The 17,075-nt window shown below is 41.1% G+C and overlaps 1 protein-coding gene and 1 pseudogene across 1 annotated transcript in view; both read right to left on the minus strand.

Annotated features, from left to right (window-relative positions):
• Nucleotides 1-3,112: 3,112 nt before the first annotated feature.
• Nucleotides 3,113-3,952, minus strand: LOC129147579 (syncytin-2-like; annotated as a pseudogene).
• A 592-nt stretch (nt 3,953-4,544) lies between these two features.
• ROBO2 (roundabout guidance receptor 2) overlaps nt 4,545-17,075 on the minus strand; it is a 744,230-nt gene continuing 731,699 nt past the window's right edge. Inside the window, exons 31-32 of the mRNA XM_054710136.1 lie at nt 4,964-5,149; nt 4,545-4,855 (exon numbers count right to left, since the gene is read on the minus strand). Of these exons, the coding sequence (XP_054566111.1) occupies nt 4,545-4,855; nt 4,964-5,149 (497 nt within the window). The remainder of the gene's footprint in view (nt 4,856-4,963; nt 5,150-17,075) is intronic.

The raw sequence follows: 17,075 nt of genomic DNA on the forward strand, positions 1-17,075 counted from the left end.
CTTACCACACTTTTCAGTTTTATAAATTTATAGTAATAGCCATTGTTTACTGAGCAATATGTGTTACTTAGGATGGTAACCACCAAGCTATAGAGAGTAAGAAGAAGCGTGTTTAAAAACACACAAGTGAAAGAAATTCAGTCACCAAGGAATGAAGTAGGGCAAGAAGAAAGTGGATAATCAGAAAGCAGAAACCAGCAAACATTAGTCCTCCAATGAAATGCTTATTAATTTTCAAAGTGAAACTCTTGTTAGAATGACAATTCTAATCTCTGCGATACTGACCGTATGTGACATTCAGAAAACTGTTTTATCCCACTTATAATCTTAAAGTATTAATGCAAACTTGATCATTAGCAATAAACCCTGAAGAATTAGACCTCATAACACAGAAATTTGCAATGGGTCCAGGATGCCCTGGTGTCCTACTGACAAGTGAATATGTAGAGCATGTCATCCTCACCTTTCTCAGCTTTGATTATAGATCTGAGATAAAGAAAGGGGGTGAATAAAGACTTTAACAAAAGAAACTAAATCAACTAAATAATGTAAATAGCCAAAAGCTGCTTCAAATGTGGCACATTTTTGGCGATGCACTGTTATCTCCAGATGTTTTGAAATGTATCCCTTTCTGTCTGCTGCTAATATTGTCATTGTCCTTTATGCTGGATTTTCATAAAAATTCTGGAGGATTTGAAGACCAATTAATCAATGCCAGTTTGGATCATGATTAATGACCACAGTAAAAATAGGAATGCATATGTTTCAATGTGGTCCCTTCTTTCTGTTGATCAGAATTTTTTTTTTCTTTTTTCTTGGAATGAATCCAAACATCTTGATGGCAAAAAGGGTGTATTTTTTGAGATAGCAAAGTTGTTTATTGAGCCACTGAGTTCAATCAGCATGAGTAACTTCTGGCTCACAAGGGGAAATTGGGAAAAAAGGCTTAGCGTGAATTTTCAAATATGAAGTAACACATTAGTTGGTTCAGCAAATCAAAGGATGGGCCTTAAAATGTAAACACATTATATATGGAGTGTGTCTTTGTATCTGCTCATTTTAAAACATATAGCTTACTCTCTTCTCATTTGAGCATTTTTATTATGCTGCCACACCTGAACCCAGGTACCTTGATAGTATTGCTGGTATAGCCTTTCCTGCCAAAATGAAAGGTCTATATTTTTTTTTCCCCTGTGGTCTACTTTTATCTTTCAAGATGTTTGGTTCAAATATTGAATAAAATTTTATCATCTTTGTTTCCAAATCATAACTTGTCTAGCAAGTACCTCATCACTGATGTGATTCATAGGATAACATAACATCTTATTTCTTTGATGAGTGATTATGGGATACTACCTTTACACTGTGGAGATTTATGTTACACTTTTCAGCAAGGGCTACTGTAAGATGGTGAAATAAACACTTGGCTGGTTGAGTGCTGGTATGTGTGTCTAATGTATGAAAAAGGAGTCTGATTTTATGCAAATACGAATTGTCTGTGAAGCTTGTAAATCTGGAATCCGAACATCTAGCCTGTGTCCTCTGTATGACCCACTGTGATTTGAAAGACAGAGTGAAGACAATGGGTGAAGAGAGCAAAGACTGAGAAGAAAATATTAATGTTGTTTTTAGATATTTGTTAAAGGTCAGTGCCTATTAAAGAAAGAGTCTTGCGAATGGAACTACTGCTAAATTACAACCTCAGTAATGAAAGAATGGAGAACTATTGTTGTTATTATTTTTCTATAGCAATAATAAGGGTTAATTAGTATCTAACACTGCCTTTGGTGTTGAGTAAATAAATGATTTCATTTTATCAAGTGCTGTGAATACTAAGAGTGCTCCTTTTGTGAGAAGGAATAACAAATGTCAGGAGGAGAGCTTGGCCGGATATATTTGACCTATAAAAAGAACCTACTGCAGCCTGAGAATTGGCGCCCAAGGTCCATTTTGAACCATATTAATGAGAAAATTATATAAATAGATAAATGGCAGCTCAGTAAATATGTAGAATCCCTCAAGCCCTGTTTCTAAGAGTTTCTAAGCCTTAGTTGTATCCCCGACTTTCTTATGTATTGGACATTCATCTCTGCCTTATATTTCTTGAGCTAAACTATTCCTTGTTTTGTCTAATTTATTCAACTTGGGATTTTGTCACTTGCAACCAGGAGTCCTCACTAATATAATTTCCAAGGTCCATGATTTTTAGATTTCCTGGAAAAGATTGAAATGTATTAACTATGCTGTATATAAAAACTTGTGGTACCAGATTTGTGTCTAGAATGGACCCAAATTTATTTTTCTTTTCTTTTTTTCTAAATTGATTTTTAGAGAGAAATGGAGAGGGATGGAGAGATAGAAACATTGATGAGAGAGAAACATCATCAATCAGCTGCCTCCTGCACAGCCAGCCATACTGGGAATTGAGGCTGCAACCAGGGCATGTGCCCTGCCTGGGAATGGAACCAGTGACCTCTTGGTTAATGGGTTGATACTCAACCACTGAGCAACACTGGCCATGCCCCGGCCAGCGGGGTCTTCTAACGGGGGTACCGAGGCTGCGCACCTAAGAGAATGAGAGACAGACAAGGGACGCAAAGAATGGAGGCAAGACAAAGGGGTTTCTGATCAAGCCTCAAAATTTTATTTTTTACAGCGTTCTTTATATGTGATTTCTAGAAGGGTGGATGCCTAGGAGGGGTGGGGGCTGACCTAGATAATCGGCTAAAGTCGTAACTATAGATCAAGGGTGTGGCAGTTGAAGGGCGGCTACAGAAGAAATGCTTTGTCCTCAGGCAAGAGGAAGTGGGCCTAGTTTCAGTAACTTACTGAAGGTCAGAGTTAATCCTTTGACCAACTCTTGGCTCCTGACATCTCCTCCCTCTCTGTTTAAGAAACGGGAGTGGGCATTAATCGACCGAGGAGACATTGACCTGGTTCCTCCCGTGGGCTTTGCCTACCCACCGTGTGTGGCTCTTGACATCTTTTGGGGAGGAGAGGCAGAGCCATTATTTTTATCGATGTCAACCTCTATGCAAACCAGGTATACTCTCAGGGAAATCCAGAGGAGGTTGGAAAAATATCCCAACCTTCCCTTGCAATACTTTGCTCTGCACCCGGTTCGATACCCATACCTCTGGCTCTGGCTAGAGCGTAGGTAAGCATCCCTCTGGTTAAGATGCTGTCCCCGTAGGGAAGGAGCGAGTCTGGGTCCGGAGGTGCTCGTGCTCTTGGTAAACCGAGCCCCACCTATCGGCCATTTCCAGGCGTTGATAATGAATCTGAATGGGTTTTGCTAAGGCTGAATCTATTTGCTGTTTTACGAGGTCGGTTATTTTTCTAAATGCCCAAGGGCCAAATGTAAGAATAAGGAGAAAACCAACAAAGGGACCAAGGATGGGGAGGAGGTAGGGGAGGAGTCCATTAAATCCACTCCAGAGCGGGTTCTCAAATAGCTCTTTTCGTCTCTTGACGAGATCTTCTTGTAGCTTCTTGATCTTGTCTCGGACGATGCCAGACTTGTTGGCGTAGAAGCAGCATCGTTCCTGTAGAGCCAAACATATCCCTCCCTGTTCTGCCGTGAGTAAATCTAACCCTCTTCTATTTTGTAATACGACTTCTGCTAAAGAATCAATTTGGTCCTGAAGATCACTAATGGTCCCTGAAAGAGCTTGGACATCATCAATTAATTGATTAGAGAGTTTTGTGTAGGAGTGTATTGCTACTCCTAGACCTGCTGTGCCGGAAGCTACGGCTCCAGAGTTAATTGGACAGCCCGTTTACTACGCCCAGCAATGTAATCAAGACTGGGTAAGGGAACAGGCTCATCCCCTGGAATAATGGAGATGTCTGGGAGAATGTTAGCTTGTAAGCAAAGTCCAGTCCAATTTGTTGGCAGGGCTGTATAGGCTAGATTATTGCCACAAAGGAAACTTGCCCGGGGGCAGGACATAGGGGCTCAGAGTAGTTAGTGATTTTTGAGCAGTTAGAAAAGGTTATAAATCCCACATCTAGATCATAACTGTCATTTTGGAATGTTCTTTGATAGCAGATAGAAAGGTTGAAACCTACGGGTTGAACCCTGAAGGGGACATTAAGACTACAATTGGTACCTTCAGTGATGGAGGAATTGGATGCCGGAATAGCTGTAGGCATGGGAGTTCCAATAGTCATGCATAGCCAGCAGTCTCCAGCAAGGTGAGGGTTGGAGGCATTTAAAGCTATGAGAGTGGCTTCTAGGATGTTACTTGTCTGGGTGTCAAGATCTACATCCCGAGACTTTGGGAGAGCCAATGGATGGTATTGGAGGGGAGGATACATGAGTTTAATAATTTCTTTGATTTGTTTTTGAACTATGGATTCTCTTACTCTGTCTGTTGGCCCACCACCATCAGATATATGAATAGGTGCTTGTGGCGGCCAACAAGTATCTTTTCCAACATCGCCAGAGCAGGAGGCTTGGGCATATTTAGTGTGACCTGTTAAGCTGGAGAAATCAAGCTCACCTCCCATGGTTCCTAGTTTAGTTTTCTGGAGAATGGCTGTTAGATATATTTTACCACCTGTGTGGGTACACTGCTGTAGCAGGTCGAGTGGAGTTCTACCACGTGTTGGCAATTACTGGGACACTGCCCTGGTTTGCCCTCAATTGTAGGTATAACCTTGGGCTTCCCAACACATCTCCATCCTTGCTTGAATCCTCCCCCAACTAATCTTTCAGCGGCGTCTGTGAGGCGGCTGATAAAATCACTGTAAGGCTCGTCAGCCCCTTGGCGAATTTTGGCTAGTGAGGTAGTGGCAGAATCCTTAGGGGGGAGACGGCGCCAAGCCTTAAGACCGGCGACTTGGATTTGGGCTAGTAAACCAGGGGGAAATTTGGCCTGGACTTCATTGGTTTCATAGGGGGGTCTGCCAAGAAGTTTATCTCTGGTCCACGAGCGGGAGTTTTTACTTTCATTATTACGTTGGGCTGTTTCTCGGCAGTTTTCAACAAAGTCTGTACGCCAAAGGACATAATCACCTCCTGAAAGCGTGGCTTGAGCTAAGGATAGCCAGTCATTAGGTGTGAGCCATTTGTCACTTAAGCTTTCGAGAAGGGTGATGGTAAATGGGGCCGTAGGGCCATAATTACTGACCGCGGCTTTAAGATCTTTAAGATGTTTAAGATTAAGGCGGCGGTATTTTTGTTCAGATGTGTTACTCTGGCTAGGGTTGGGGTCTTCAGTGTCTGAAGCTTCATTGTCTGAGTCTGGATTTTGAGTTTGAGAGTCAGAGCCTTCTTCTTCTTCCTCAACGACCATAGGGCGGGAACCCTGACTGCGGGTGACGGGAAAAGCGTGGTTCAGGTTTTTTGGGACGGGTTTGGAAGGGTTTGGGTTAGTAGTAGAAGTTCTGCCTCGAGGGCTTGGAAAGAGGATATGTCTCGGGTAAGAGAGACTTTAGCTTGTCTGATGGGGTCAGAATTAAAGGATAGATTTGGAGCTGTAAGCTTTATTAGGAGGCTCTTGAAGAGCAGGAGCAGTGAGACCCCAGGGATCTTCACCGTCGTGGCAATGAGCAGCCTGCTCATCAAGGGTTTCTTGATCTTCTGGGGAGAGTTTATCATCTAAGGGGGTCTTAGGGATTTTCTCTGGGCCAAAAGTCTCATAATAATCCTGAAGGGCGTCGCCCACTCTTTTCCATCGCTTTGAATCGATGGTGCCCTCTAGTGGAAACCAGGGACATGTTTCATGCCTTTCTTTTTACCCTTACTCCTCGCGTCCTGAGGGACTCCTTGAGCCCACTGAGGAATACCTCGTGAGAACTGAGAGAGGTGCCCATGTTGATGTGGGAGCTTCTCAATTTTTTGCCTCCTCCGCGTAAGCCTCTGGGACGTATAAACCCCGTGCCAGGTCAGCCCTGAGTTTCCGTTGCCTAGGACAGTTGTCTCGTCAACGATCTCCGTTTGCCCAAAGGCCCCTGCTCGCGTATCATAGGTCGGGATGTATAAGCCCCATGCCAGGTTAGCGACCACTAAGACAAAGCAAGCTCAGGGTTTGCGAGAGACGTGACGAGGAACCGACCAGAGACAAATTACTCCTCAGGGTGATTCAGAGTTCTCGCTCAGCCAGATCGAGGTACCCTTAACTCTTCCCAGATCGGCGAGACGAGTGCTTATTAGCGGACTGGAGGTTGAATCGAGAAGCTCAATCCGTCAAAGGGCACAAAAACTCATTCTCACAAGGAATTCACTCTTAAATCTTGTCTGAAAAAATCATCTGCAAAACTCAACTGCGATCATACTCACGGACGGGCAGCTCCGCGGCGATCAAGGGACGAGTCTTCACTCACGGCGTTCCGCGGCGACTCAAGAGGGTGTCCGGCCGGACCGATGTGCAGATGTTCCCCGGAGAGCCGACTCTCGGGCCGCACGTCTGGGCACCAGTAATGCCCCGGCCAGCGGGGTCTTCTAACGGGGGTACCGAGGCTGCGCACCTAAGAGAATGAGAGACAGACAAGGGACGCAAAGAATGGAGGCAAGACAAAGGGGTTTCTGATCAAGCCTCGAAATTTTATTTTTTACAGCATTCCTTATATGTGATTTCTAGAAGGGTGGATGCCTAGGAGGGGTGGGGGCTGACCTAGATAATCGGCTAAAGTCGTAACTATAGATAAAGGGTGTGGCAGTTGAAGGGCGGCTACAGAAGAAATGCTTTGTCCTCAGGCAAGAGGAAGTGGGCCTAGTTTCAGTTACTTACTGAAGGTCAGAGTTAATCCTTTGACCAACTCTTGGCTCCTGACACTGGCCAGGTCCAAAATTTATTTTTTTCTTAATAAAATCATTTATATAAATTATATTTCAAGAATTTGATAATGCTAAAAAGCTTTTAATAGTTAGTGTGACACAAATTATCAAACACATTTTTTTCAAATGTATTTTTATTAATTTCAGAGAGGAAGGGAGAGAAAGAGAGAGATAGAAATATCAGTGATGACAGAGAATCATTGACTGACTGCCTCTTGTATGCTCCCCACTGGAGATTAAGCCCACAACCCAGGCAAGTGCCCTGGCTGGGAATACGTAGAACTGTGACCACCTAATTCATAGATTGGTGCTCAACCACTGAGCCACACCAGCCAGGCTCAAACACAATTTTAATCCTTTCATAATGTAATTATGTCAGATATAATTTATTAAATCATTACTCCTTATTCTTTGTAGATTTTCTATATAAAATTAGTACACAGTTAGTTGGATGAGAACTAAGTAAAAATAAAAATGGCAAATTAAAAATGGAAAAAATTGAATTCTCTCTTTGCAGAGCAATTTTTATGGTATTTTGCCCTGCTTTTTGTTCAGATTCAGTGATATAGCAGCTCTCATGGAGCAAGCACTGAAGATAGAACTCATATAGTTTAGTGGAATAAAGTGTAGTAAAATTCATACAGCATAGAGTGAGATGAAAGGAGAATATCTACTTATCAGTTATATTGTGAATATAAAAGGAATTCAGATTCAGGAAATTGTCTTGGAAAAAGAAAGTACTACACTAACTGTATGTTAAGCGTAGGTGAAGTTTTTCTCCATCCCAGTCTCATTCTTTATATCTGTGTTGATTTAGAATCTTTATATGCACCATTGTCTGTTACCTCCTCTCCTCTATATTCTTTAACTATTCATAGATAGATCCACTGATTTTCCATATACAGAATCAGCATAACCAAGTTTCTGGAATTAATCCCAGTTGAGCCAGAATATATTCATTCCCAAAGCAGTCATACCACTCTCTCCTTAATTCCAACCTAATCTAATGGGACTTTGAATTGTTATGTTTTTATACTTATCATTAAGGGTCCAGGCATTATTTCTCTCCCAAGTGTCCCTTGCTGATAATTTCTGTATAATATAAATAATGTTGTATACCCCAGGGGACCACTGTGATAATTGATTTTTTTAATGAAGAGAAAATGCTTAAGCAAATTACACTTATAGAAATCTATAATTATTATTTTTATTAGTGATATCTATACTTATTGCTTATCTTCTTCCTAGAATTGTTATTATTAATTTATTTTCAAGCATTGTCTTTCAGGGCCTAATGATGGATGCCTCTGTATCACCCAAACTAATGTTGTGGTGTATGCGCCAGTTCTCAGGATTAATATTATTTTCATATCCCCCCACCATTGCTCATTAGTTCGACAATTCACTTATTTAGTTAATATTTCTTCAAAAGGAGGCTTAGGTTACAAAGAAGAAAGGGGGCAAATGGAGTAGCAAAGATAGCTTAGCTCAGCCCTGGAAGATATGGAGATAAACAGGATGATTATATCCAAACATAATAATAAAGATATGGATCTTTATTTCTGAAACAGGGTGAGAAGGATATAAAAAAAAAAAAAAAAGGTCAGAGTATCTTGTTAGATTTTTCAAGCCATATAATCATGATCCCTGCCCTCTAGAAGTGCATGATATATGAAGAAAGACTGACAGGTAAGCATGCAATGTAATACAGGGTCCTAAGTATTATATATATATGGATAGTAACACTAACAGCTAATAGTTATGAACACATTATATGTGAAGCACTGTGCCAAATGCAGTGGTGTGCTGGAGCTGGCTCTTATCTGCATGCAAGAGTAAACCTGGCACATAGCCTTTCAACTGTCCTTTCAGTGTCTGTACCACACTACAAAGCAGGTCCTTTTTATTTAAACTTGGAGATCTGATGGTTAAACACTTACTCTATAGAATACCACAGTCTAAACCACTTAAACATGACATATTATTATTTTTCATTTGGTACTTAATCCCATGACGTCAGTAACATTATTATCTGTTTTTACAGATGAGTTGCTTTAAAGTTTTGGGGACTGACCCAAGCAAGTGAATGATAGAGCCACATTCTTAACCCAGTCTAACTCCAGAGTCTGCCACTCTAAACAAGACACAGCCCAAGGAGGGCTAAGTATGGAGATGGGATCTTTCCTAAAAACGGCTTGAATTTTTGTTTTGAACAAGAGTAAGAATGGGCTGCAAAGGTATGGGGAAGCATAGCAGCTACATGTTCTAGTTCTGATTTTCCCCTAAATGAGAGAGGAAAAAGAGAAAAGAAACAGCTTAGATCCTTTCACTGACCTGCTTTTAGCTTAGTGCCAGTTGCATTTCTATGCATTAAAGAAAAAAACACACTAAAACTCAGTTTCTACTGTCTTTTCCTCAACTGGCAAAGTCTTTTTTCCAATTATGTATGCCAATATTTGGGGGTTATTCTTGACATCTTTTTTTTTTCCTTCTGGTACACATTCTATTAATTAACAAATATGAGCTCTACTTTCAAAATGTATCCAGAGTTTGACCACAGTTTAGCAACCTCCAATGTTGTCATTCTCACCCAAACTGTCATTGTCTCTTACTGGCAATAGTCTTCTTGTTAGTGTCCTTGATTCCATTCTTGTCCTGTAGGACTTTGCTCTACAAAATATCCAGTAAAGTAAAATCATATCAATTTTCTGCTTAAAGCTCTGCAATGTAATTCTGTTTCACTTAGAATAAAGTCTTAAATACTTACCATAGTAGGTTTTCAGCAGAAAAATCTTGGCTAAGCTATTTACCCTGAACATCATGAGAAGATAGAATTGCTCTACCTAACTGGGGCAGGGGTAAGTACCTCTAAAATATAGGAAAAGGTGCACAGATAATGGAAGGAGGTCAAGCTTACATATATGTGGTAAGCAAAGTCCTACAGACTGTAATCTTAGCTCAATCTCAAAAGGCTACTTGATAGACAGTATATCACACCTTACTGTTGTCTTGATCAAGATGTAAAAAAGTTGAGAATTCATATCTTTATACCATAATTACTATTTAAGGGCTGTGCTTGGGAGGACATAAGTCCTGAGAAATTCCATTCTACTTGTGTGAGTAGAATAAGCTCAACATGCTGAGGACAGCTCTATGAACAAAACTTGTGTGTATTGGCTGTTTGAATCAGAATAAATAGAATTGGTAATCTCAGAGAATGTGTGCAAAGCACAAAGTCAGCTATAATCCACTCATTCCAGTTGTGAAATCAATTCAACCCTCACATTACATCCTCTCTACTGATTCTTCTTTAGGATGCTGTCTGGTAACATTTCTGGGGGCGCGTGGGGGGAAAGACTCAAAAGAAGGATTAGCAGGTTAAGCTACAGCCTTCACTGCTGTAGTTTGTCCTGAGCCTTAGGTGGTATTCATCATCAGCATCCTCTTCCTCACTCGTAGCCAACACTTCTGATGCTCTAGGTTAATTAAATGGTGGGGTGACCCAGATCTTTATACCTGAAGAGACTGAGCCCTTGTTTGGCTATGGTCTGTTTGCAGTCAATACAAGGCTCAAGATCAGCAAGGATGCAATAATATATCTCCAGAGGTTAAGACATATTATTTCTGCTCCTTTGTATAGAATCCATTCTATCCCCTCAGAGTGATCAAAGCCAAGTATCACTGCCAATGTGATAGCATTTTTTTCTGCTGGTCTGCTGGCATAAGGAGCTCAAAATGGCCAGGAGGGAGACATAATTTTAGAACTCTAGACATGCCAAATTTAAAATTGCAAGCAAGAAGCACAATTTTCTAAATGTGTCACTGGGAGTGGTAGTGAGAGGGATCATTTATGCTTCCATCCCATCATTTCTGGACTTAAATATTCTAATTATCATGGACTTAGGACAAAATTACCATTGGCTAAGGGTGTATACCATATCTGAAAAACAATTCTTTAAAATGCCTTTCAGTGGCCATAGCATTATATCAGGCTGGCAGGCTCTGGGTGGCACAGAAAATAGTAGGGCCAGTGATCCTTTGGGTCATGCCAAATGTTATACCTTTTCTGCAAAATGTGTCCTTTGGTTTGAAGAAATGTTATACAGGACAAAAGTCAGTAAATCAGACATACTGTAGGCCTTTAAATACTGAATAAGATATTAAGGGCAGGAAGGAAAACACATACCGACATATTTGTCAAGTACTGCCCATTCCTGAATGAGTGTGGTCTGGAGTAATCAACTTGCCACCAAGTGGTTGATGGGTCTTGAGAATCAGTAACATATTAAGGACCCAGCATCAAATTCTGTTGTTAACAATTCGGATACTTAGGAATGATAGTAACTATATCAGACTTGCTAGAATAAGCCCATGCTAATAGACTCATGTATAACCATCATCTCTTTTACCAGGGCTAGTCCATTTTTGTGTCTCCTCTGTGAGCACAGGCACAGAGGGTAGCTGACATATACTAGGTAAGTCTTCCTGTCTACCTGCTTGTGTAGTGTCTCTATGCAATGCATTTTCTCTTATTGGCATTAATGTGAACTACAAAGGTCTGTACACATTCTTTCTATTCCTATAAGCCCACCCATATACTATTTATCTAGACTTTCTCTTCCAATATTGCTCTTTCCAAGCCATTAATCAACCAGCCAAACCATGTGCCACTATCCAGAAATCTGAGCATGTTCTTATTACAGACAACTTCTTTCTCCATGTGAGATAGAAGAATTCAGCACTACACAAGCGCTGGAAGGATTTGTTGTTTGTGTGTGTGTGTGTGTGTGTGTGTGTGTGTGTGTGTGTGTGTGTGTGTGGTGTTGTTGTTTTGTTTTGTTTTGTTTTTTTTTGTGTGTGTGTTGTTGTTTTTTTTTGCCACAATCTTTTAGGACCACTTATGCAGAGGGATGTGATGTGGCAAGAATTACCAGACCATCAAGATCGCCTTGGACTATATATGACATAGAGCAAGAGAGTTAAAATGCCCTGGTCAAGACTGAAATGTATCTGTAGTATCTCCATTCTAGTTAAAAACTCAGGGGCTGGGAAATGATTACAACATGAGTCTATGTTTCTTCTGGAATTGAACAAGGACTCCATTTATCACCTAGTATTCTACTATAATGGGGGGGTGAGAGGGGTCACACACTACACTAGCTTGAACCTTTAACCAAAAATTTATTTGAAATTTTTTGAATAATCTCCATAGTCCAATGTAGAGATTGCTAGGGGAAAATATTGAATTGTTATAACATTGCAGGTTCATTTCTCAAATGCACTTGCATCTTCTTCAATCAAGCTCAGGACTGGAAACTGAATGAGAAATAATGATTTTCCACTGTGGTTGTTAATATCAGTTCACTATGCTTTCAATCTTTTTTTGATAATATACTAGTATATCAAGCTACACCTTGTGGGTTGCCCATTTATCTGGATCATAAAAATACCATGGTGTATTAGCCATCACCATAGATCCCTATGGGTCATGGTCAGAGCCCCCTGGTTTCCATTATAACCTTACATACCATAATGGTAAATATACTCATATTATGTATTATAGTTAAATGCTACCACCTGGCCTCTGCTATACTGTAATCCCATCATCCCCATAAAGGGGTGCAGTTTCACAACAATGTTTACTATTATTAATACTAGAGGCCTGGTGCATGCAATTTGTGCACTGGGGGGGGGGGGGAGGTTGTCCCTCAGCCCAGTCTGCACCCTCTCCAATCTGGGACCCCTCGGAGGATGTCCAACTGCTGGTTTAGGCCCAATCCAGGACTGCTAGCTCCCAACCGCTCGCCTGCCTGCCAGCCTGATCACCCCCTAACCACTCCCCTGCCAGCCTGATTAATGCCTAACTCCTCCCCTGTGGCCCGATTACCCCCAACTTCCTTCCCCTGCTGGCCCAGTCACCCCCAAATACCCTCCCCTGCAGGCCTGGTTCCCCCCAACTTCCCTCCCCTGCCAGCCTGCTCACCCCTAACTGCCCTCCCCTGCCAGTGTGGTCATCCCCAACTGCCATCCCCTCTAGGCCTGGTCGCCCCCAACTACCCTCCCCTGACAGCCTGATCTTGCCCCCAACTGCCCTCCCCTGCTGACCTGGTTGCCCCTAACTGCCCTCCCCTGCCAGCCTGATCTCGCCTACAACACCCTCCCCTGCCAGCCATCTTTGACCACATGGGGGTGGCCATCTTGTGTGACAGGGTGAGGGTCAATTTGCATATTGACCCTTTATTATATAGAATTGGTCTCCTATGGATAGCCATCATTCCACAACCAAGCTTTCATATTGCTGATTCCTCTTTTACTAAGAGATGTTTTTAGTAAAAGCACTCCCAGGAAACATAGCTATTAAGTGGGTTGTTTGGACTAACACAATAGATCTATTCTTGCATATTTAACTCTCTGAGTATTTTTGTTCCTTCATCAACATTCTGCCAAATGTAGTTCTGTCATCTCCAGGTACTTTCATGTGGACCATCACAATTTTCATCTTTTCAGGAGTCACCCCAACAATGTATTAAGATCAAGCTCTTGCTAGTTTGTTGAATCAGAATCATGGGAGAGAGTCCCCCTAATATTCAATCTACCCAATCCAGCATTATATAAAACTCACTTTGTCCAGTATCCTCAATTCCACTCTCAGCTAAATGTTTTTTTACTCTAGCTGCTACAAACTATGCAGGTCCTATTTTCCTTTTGTTGAATAAGCTCTATTTCTTTTTAAATAGAGTTAGTACTTCCTGGTTGGGCCATTTTAAGACCTGACCCTAGTTATTGCTGTTCTGGCCAGAAAGAGTACTCCTCAGGGAAAATTGCAGCATGGTCTCAGGCAAAGAGATGTCTTTGCCTGGTCTTTAGGAAAGGAGATGTTGCTCTCCTCAAGCAATAGTAACTAGCCACCTCTGTAGACACAGAGGGTTCAAGGTAATCCTAGGTTCAATGCATTCAAACACATTCATTCAGATACCTTCATCACAGGATCCCACTCCCTTCCTAACATTAGACACTTGCCAAAGCTATGAACTCATCATTCTTTGTAGTTCCACTAGACTCAGCCTTGCATTCTGGGCCTGATCCTCAGCACAGCCCCCTCTCTAGTTACAAATGATGTGAGTCTGTTGGTGTCATCATGGAGGATTTTTACTGTCCTATCGTATCTTTAATTGGTGATCAACTGACCTAAGTTTGCCATTTTTTTCTTAGTTCATTAGTGACACAAGAAATAATCACCTCTACAATGCTAAAAAGTAGCCATTTCTCCTACATTATTTGAATGCTAGAGATTGCATATGCCAAGACTTGCTCTTCTAACTATATCCCTTCCCAATTTACCACAGAGGAAGGTCTTCGCAATTGTAAGGCATTATTGTGCCAGAAGTGACAATCCATCCAATTGCTACCAATAATTGCATCCCTGTTGCCATCTGGTTAAGTGACCCCACTCCAGAATTCGATTTTGACAATGTATTTCCTAAACCATTTTTGTTAACAACTCTTTAGATTAGATTCCCCAGAATCATATTCTGAGACAAGGGTTATGTGAAATGAATCAATTAGAATGAATTCACTGAAAAAAAACACGTACAGACATGGGAAAATTAAATTTGGAAAATATGGAGGTCAAGCAAGGGTGTGATATTAAGAAAATTCCCACAGGTACCAAATTAGCTTTCTATTGCTACATAGCAAATTAGCACAACTTAGTAACTTAAAACAACATCCATTTATTACCTCAGTTATGTAGGTGAGACGTCCTGGCAGGCTCAACTGAGTTCTCTGCTTAGGGGCTCACAAGGCCAAAATCAAAGTGTCAACCAAGCTGAGCTCTCCTCTGGAGACTTTGTGGGAAGAACCTGCTTCAAAGGTCGTTCTGGTCCTTGGCAGCATACAGTCTTTCTGCAGAAATGAAGTTCCTGTTTTCTTGTTGGTGATAGGCCAGGGGTCACTCACAGCTCCTAAAGGCTGCTGTTTGGCCTCTGTACGTGACCTTCTCTATCTCTAAGGCCAGCAACGACTCTTTGAATCTTTTATATGTTTTATATCACTGACTTTCCCTTCTGCTACCACCCAGAGAAAATTCTCTGTTTTTAAAAGGCTTCTGCGATTAGGGTAGGTTCACCTATTCATGTTATACAGGAATTAGCTCTAGTTCCTATGTGATTTTGAGGCTGGTTAATAGAAAGTCTCTCTGTATCCATCTCTCATTTGGTTTACATAGACTTATTATTCATTGGAACACACTCCAGTTCCTTGACCATCTGTGATGCATTTCTATGACCATGAACAGTCAAAACTCAAATTGGATATAATATACACACAGAGTAGTTAGAGTTAATATCTCCTTATAATAAGGTCTGATTAGGAAACTAAATTAAATATGCAAAATCCCCTTTGCCTGATAACATAACATAGTCAAGAGAGTAACCCCAAGGGACAGACATCAGAAAAGTCATTTTAGAATTCTGTCTATGAAATGAAGATAATACCACCTAACTTAATGGATTGTTATAAAAATTAAAAGAGAAAACCCATTTAAAAATACTTACCCTAGTGCTGGCACATAGTGTTACAACAATCCATTTAACCAGTAAACTAATAAAATTCTGGAAGCTATTGTCTAAGATGGACCTCAAAGGAACAACCCTCCCATTTTCATGCCCTTACCTTGAATCTGAGTTGACTCTTGTGATTCACTTGTAACAAGTAACATGTGTCAAACATAACACTGTCTGACTCCTGAAGCTAGGTCATAAAAACTGCTATAGTTTCTATCTTGTTCTCTTGAAACACTTGCTCCAGGGAAAACCAACTCCCTGAGACTCCCATTCTCTGTGGACACCCAAACTAGCCAGGTGAGGAGGTGGCATGGAGAGCAAGGTGCCTGGGAAGCCCTGTTCTCCCAGCTCAGACAGATGATACCACCTGTGATTGAAAACGGTACCTTGTGGTTCCAGCGAGATGAGCCTTCAGAGAGTCCAGACCCTTCCACCATTTGGCTGCACTCTCATGGGAAACTCACAGAACCAGCAGAGGAAATAATAAACCATTAAGTGTGTCACAGTTTGTTATGAAGCAATAGAAAACCAGAACATAATCCTAAGCAAGTTACTAAATTAAGTTCTCAGTGCAGGATTTCCTCATGCTTGCAATTTGAGTTATATTCTTTTCCTAGTTGCTACAAGGTTTTGAGGCTGGTTGATATAAAGGTTCTGTGTGATGTACACCATTAGTCTCTCATTTGGTTTATGTAGCCTTATTACTCACTGGAACACACTCCAGTTCCTTGACCATCTGTGATGAATGTCTGTGTCTATGCACAGTCAAACTCAAATGAAATCTGACATATGCACAGAGTAGTTGGAGTTCATTTATCCTCCCTTGACTCCCACTTACTACAGAAAGTCTTGCTCATTTAAGTGTTTTCAAGCTACACGTTCCTGTAGTTGGAAGTTATTACATGTTGATAGTTATCTTCACTGACATTCACTAGCCTTGATATGTCAGGGAATTTTAAATGGAACTGAGAAACAAAAGGAAGGCAGTTATGCAGACACTGGAATATGAAATAACACTCTGGTGACTTAAAGAAATGGGATCAATGTAGCCCTAATAAAATATGAAGGCTTTCCAGTCCCAGATCCTATTATCTCCAGTGATACTCTAGTTGTCTGTCTTTTAAAAGTACAGATGCAATCCAGTTAGAAAAATGTCACCACTCTCCTGTAACAGCAGCATGCTCTGTGCTCACAGTAATGAAGATTTCTCCATCAGTGAACATTGTTGTCTTTGGTCTCTGGCACTAAGAAGTTTCTCTCAAAATCTCAACATCGGTTCGTTTGACAGGTGGGCTGATCTCAGCACCAACAGCAGCAAACATCTTCTTTTACTCTGGTAACTTGCCCAGATTAAATAAAGGAAATGATGCAAGAAGAGATATAAACAACAGAGCCTGGTGCTGTGGAGTGGCCCGGCTTGGCATCTGTGTCCAACAGAGTGACTGCATGTGCCATTGTCAAGGGTTATTGATGATAAATGACAGAGAGGTCATTATTCCCCTGAACCCAATAGCAAAACCTCCCTGTTTTTATAAGCACAGTCATGCCTGAAAGACATTTAAAGATATTTGTGACTTTCTAGGAACATGAAGCTGCAGCACTAAGCTTAATGGTCAGAAATGTGCTCCGAAGGAAACAAGAGAATTACCTGAAACCCCAAGACTTTAAAACTTCTGACAGTGAAATAAGAGACAGTGAATTCATAGAAATATGGGACTCCAAACTAT

The sequence above is a fragment of the Eptesicus fuscus genome, chromosome 3 (assembly GCF_027574615.1).
Source record: "Eptesicus fuscus isolate TK198812 chromosome 3, DD_ASM_mEF_20220401, whole genome shotgun sequence".
Lineage (NCBI taxonomy): Eukaryota > Metazoa > Chordata > Mammalia > Chiroptera > Vespertilionidae > Eptesicus > Eptesicus fuscus.